This window comes from Echinops telfairi, unplaced genomic scaffold (assembly GCF_000313985.2).
Source record: "Echinops telfairi isolate 266 unplaced genomic scaffold, ASM31398v2 ScPeMD7_5;HRSCAF=22, whole genome shotgun sequence".
Classification (NCBI taxonomy): domain Eukaryota; kingdom Metazoa; phylum Chordata; class Mammalia; order Afrosoricida; family Tenrecidae; genus Echinops; species Echinops telfairi.
Genome location: NW_022103901.1, coordinates 31,187,374 through 31,191,080, shown reverse-complemented (window position 1 = coordinate 31,191,080; position 3,707 = coordinate 31,187,374). Strand labels below are relative to the sequence as shown.

At 60.4% G+C, this 3,707-nt stretch overlaps 1 protein-coding gene across 1 annotated transcript; it reads right to left on the bottom strand.

The window, feature by feature from the left end:
• Window positions 1-434: 434 nt before the first annotated feature.
• On the bottom strand, window positions 435-2,769 carry LOC101642874 (serine protease 30-like). Its single transcript, XM_004706173.1, has 6 exons — window positions 2,718-2,769; window positions 2,386-2,412; window positions 2,095-2,260; window positions 1,723-1,997; window positions 823-971; window positions 435-680 (listed from the first exon to the last, which is right to left on the bottom strand). The coding sequence occupies exons 1-6, from the start codon at window positions 2,767-2,769 to the stop codon at window positions 435-437; spliced, it is 915 nt and encodes a 304-aa protein (XP_004706230.1).
• Between the last annotated feature and the right edge of the window lie 938 nt (window positions 2,770-3,707).

Below are 3,707 nucleotides of genomic sequence, written 5' to 3'. Positions count from 1 at the left end.
CAACAAACAGATCTTGCACTAAAAAAGAAAGAAGGAAACCAGGCCCCAAGGTTCATCTTCTGTGGGGGGCTTGGGTCTCACCTTCCAGCTTGATGACCCTGGTACAAATGCTCCACCTCCCTCACCTGTAGACACAAGGTCACTTGCGTGATGAACTGAGCCAACCTGGAGGGTATGTTGAAGCGGGTGCCACCATGCCAGTGGTGGCTTGTCACAGGGAGCTACGAGGAGAGAGCAGCAGCCCCAGGGGGGAGTCTCACAAGCAGGGGGGAGGGGAGGCACCGTCAATGCCAACTGCCCTCACGGCTACCACAGCCCCTCCCAGGCTGCCCCTGTCAAACCAGCTTAAGCTTCATTTTCTTAGCGTCATCCTCAATCCTCCGGAATCGACAAGTCCCACCAGCGGACAGAGAGCCTGGGCTGAGGCCGCTGGTTCACAAGGCACCCAGCAGGGGCAAGGTCAAGGGCACCAGCAGCAGGGCCAGGTGGGACGCGGGGGCGCTGGTCGAATCCGTGTCCGTGGAGGAGTTCAGGGTTCTGATGACCCAGTCGGTGTAGGCGGTCATTCGAGTATAGACTCCGGGCCTGTTGGGCCGAGCGCAGCCCTCTCCCCAGCTCACGATGCCGGCCTGCAGCCACGTGTGGTTGTGCAAACAGACGAGCGGTCCCCCGGAGTCACCCTGGGAAGAGCGAGGGCAGGCAGCAGGGACAGGGCGGGGATGGGCGCCGGGGGCTGAGCAAGGACTCTGAAAGTCCCGGGATGGACGTGTGGACAGAGCTGGGCCAGCCCGCGGGTCTCGGGGTGCCCGGGGCTGCGCTTACCTGGCAGGAGTCCTTCTTGCCCTCCCGGAAGCCCGCGCAGAGCATGTCGTCCTGGATGAACCGCTGGCGCTCCCTTTGCTGGTACAGCCGCTCGCACTCCTCCGAGTCCAGGAGTGGCACAGCCACCTGCTGCAGGGTGGCCGCCAGCACTGCACAGCGGGGAGCAGGCGGGTGTGGGGGCCCTCATCCCGACCCCAGGTGGCACCCAGCGGGTGGCCCAGCCCCTCCTTCACCCGCCCACCTCCCACCGTGAGCTGGTGGACCCCAACTCTGCCCTGCTGGGAGTCCGTTCCCACGGCGGCATGGGAACCCCAGGGCCTGAGTCGGACTGCGCTCCAGAGAACTGCCAAGGCTCCTTTGGGAGCAAATCGCCAGACCTTTCTTTCGAGGCACCTCGGGTGCGGTTGGATTGCTAGCCTTTCCGTTGGCCCTGAAGCGCTTAACCCTTTGCACAACCCAGAGACCCTGGACTCTAGCACAAGATCAGCCAAGCCCAGCGAGGAAGGTCACTTCCAGGAACAAAACGGAAAACCAAACTCGCTGCCATCCCGTCCATTCTGACTCAGAGTGACCCTACAGGACAGGGTAGACCTGCCGCTGTGGGGTTCTGAAAACCGAGAGTCCTTACGGGCGTCGAAAGCCCCATCAGTCGCCCTCGGAGCTGCTGTTGCTTGAGAGCGGCTGGCCTGGCGGTTACCAAGCCAACGCATAACTGCTGGGCTACCAGGCCTCCTCAGCCAAGGGCAATTCTAGGGTGTGGACAGAACCTGGCCCTTGGCCCCGAGCCCCACTGGTTTCCAGGTGGGGAGTCTTGTGAGCTGGGCACAGACAGGGTCAGCCCACCCGCCACCAAGGGCACCAGCAGCCCCTGGGCTCAGCTTGGCAGATGCACCACCTTACCTCGCTCCTGGGTGGAGCCCCAGCCAGTGACCCAGCACCGGATTCCGGTGGGGAAGGAGCTGTGGGGCGCTGGGAGGCAGACAGGGGTGGCCTGGGAGGGCTTCACCGTGGCATCCAGCTGCAGCAGGGCAATGTCCCCACTGGACCCCTGCTGCCCAGGGTTGTACAAGGGGTGGACAACAAGCCTCTTCACAGACATAGAGGCCGAGTTAGGTTCCAAAAGGGACAGGGTCAGCCCTCCAACCTTCACACTATAGAGCTGTGACTCCGGAGATCTAGGAGATGGGGCAGAGACCCAACCTGGTAAGGGGGCGCCCGAGGGGAGGCAGGAGGGAGGTAGGTGCGGGAGCCCTTCCCTCACCCCCTGCTCACCTGAATAAGCAATGGGCAGCGGTGAGCACCCAGCGTGGGTGGACAAGGGAGCCCCCACATATGTGTCCCTCCGACATCAACCTCAGGCTGACTTGCCATGGCCACTGTCCCACCTGGGCATTCTGGCCACCCACGATCCTCCCGGCATCCCCAGAATGGCCACACACTGCAGACAGACCAGCAGATGGTTGTCATGGGTCCCTCCTCTTCAGCCGTGCCTCCACGTCTGTGCCCCCTCCCTACCCAGCACCCCCCACCCACTCAGCAGGGATGTCCAGCACTGAGACTTACCTGCAGGCAGCACATCCCCTCGGGCTCCTGGAAAGCAAGAAGGGGGGATTGGCATGCTGTCCAGCCCTTCTGTGGGGGGAGGAAGAGCAGGAGCCTATTCCTTTGCACCTCTCAGCCCCCCAGTTTTAGGGACCTGCTCCATGTCCCTCTCCCACTTGCCCCAGAGGCTCATTTGCCACTCTGGGCAGGGCCTCTTACCCTCAGCCCTCCCCTAGACCCTCAGCAGGACCCACTGAGGAGGGAGCAGAAACTGTAGGCTCCCACCGTAGGGTGGAGGGAGAGAGGGTCAAGTAGTGGGGGGCAGCAGGCAGCGGGGGAGCAGTGACTCTCACCGGAGAGCAGCTGTTGCTGCAGCAGAAGCAGGAAGAACAACCAGAGCCCCATGTTCCCCTTTCCTCGCAGGCACGGCTCTGTCAGGGGGTCAGAGTCCTCGGGTAGTGGCAGTGGAGCCTTTATGAGGCCAGTACAGGGCGGGGATGTGGAACAAATTGGGTGACCTTACCAGAGGGAGGGACATCAAAAGGAATGTCCACAGAATGCTTGGGCAGGGTTTCATAGAAATGCATTATTTCTCATAAAAAGGTCCCTGCGGTCGTAGCACCGAACGTTGCTTGTTTTCTTCTTCCTGTTGGAGGGACAGTGGTGGTCTAAAAGGGGACACATGTCCCCTTGCAGGCATGTCCCTCCAAGGAGCCAGGGCTCAAATCCAACCACTAGGCTAGGATGTGGAGGCCTTGGGGGTCCTGCAGGCAGTGGGAAGAGAACCCCCCCTCCACCCCCCGCAAGGCTTCACTCATTTTGCTGGGTAGATGCTGGGGTCTCCACTCACTGCTGAAGATGGGCTTAACCTCTACTCTTCTTCCTATGTGTGTCTGGATACAGACTAGGCTGAGACAGACCGCTCCTTCTCTGGGGAGAGCTCTCCATTGTCCGACCCCTACTTAAGAGGCCAAGAGCCTTAGTGATGGAGTGGTTCCGTGTTGGGCTACGATCCTCAAGGTCAGCCGTTTGAAACTACCAACCACTCTGTGGGGAAAAAAATGGGGCTTTCTATTCCCATAAACAGTTACAGTCTCAGAAACTCACAGAGGCCATCCTACCTTATCCTATAGAATCACTGTGAGCTGGCTCCGACCTAATGGCAGTGAGTTTGGTTTGGGGGACTTCAGAGTGGGAATCCAGGCCAGCCCTGCCCAGTGCCATGTGAGAATACACACACACACACACACACACACATAGCCGAGACCTTGTCTCCAGACCAGGAAGTGCCAACTCAGAAATACCCCATTCTTTTTCCAACATTCACTTCCTCCTGCTGATCT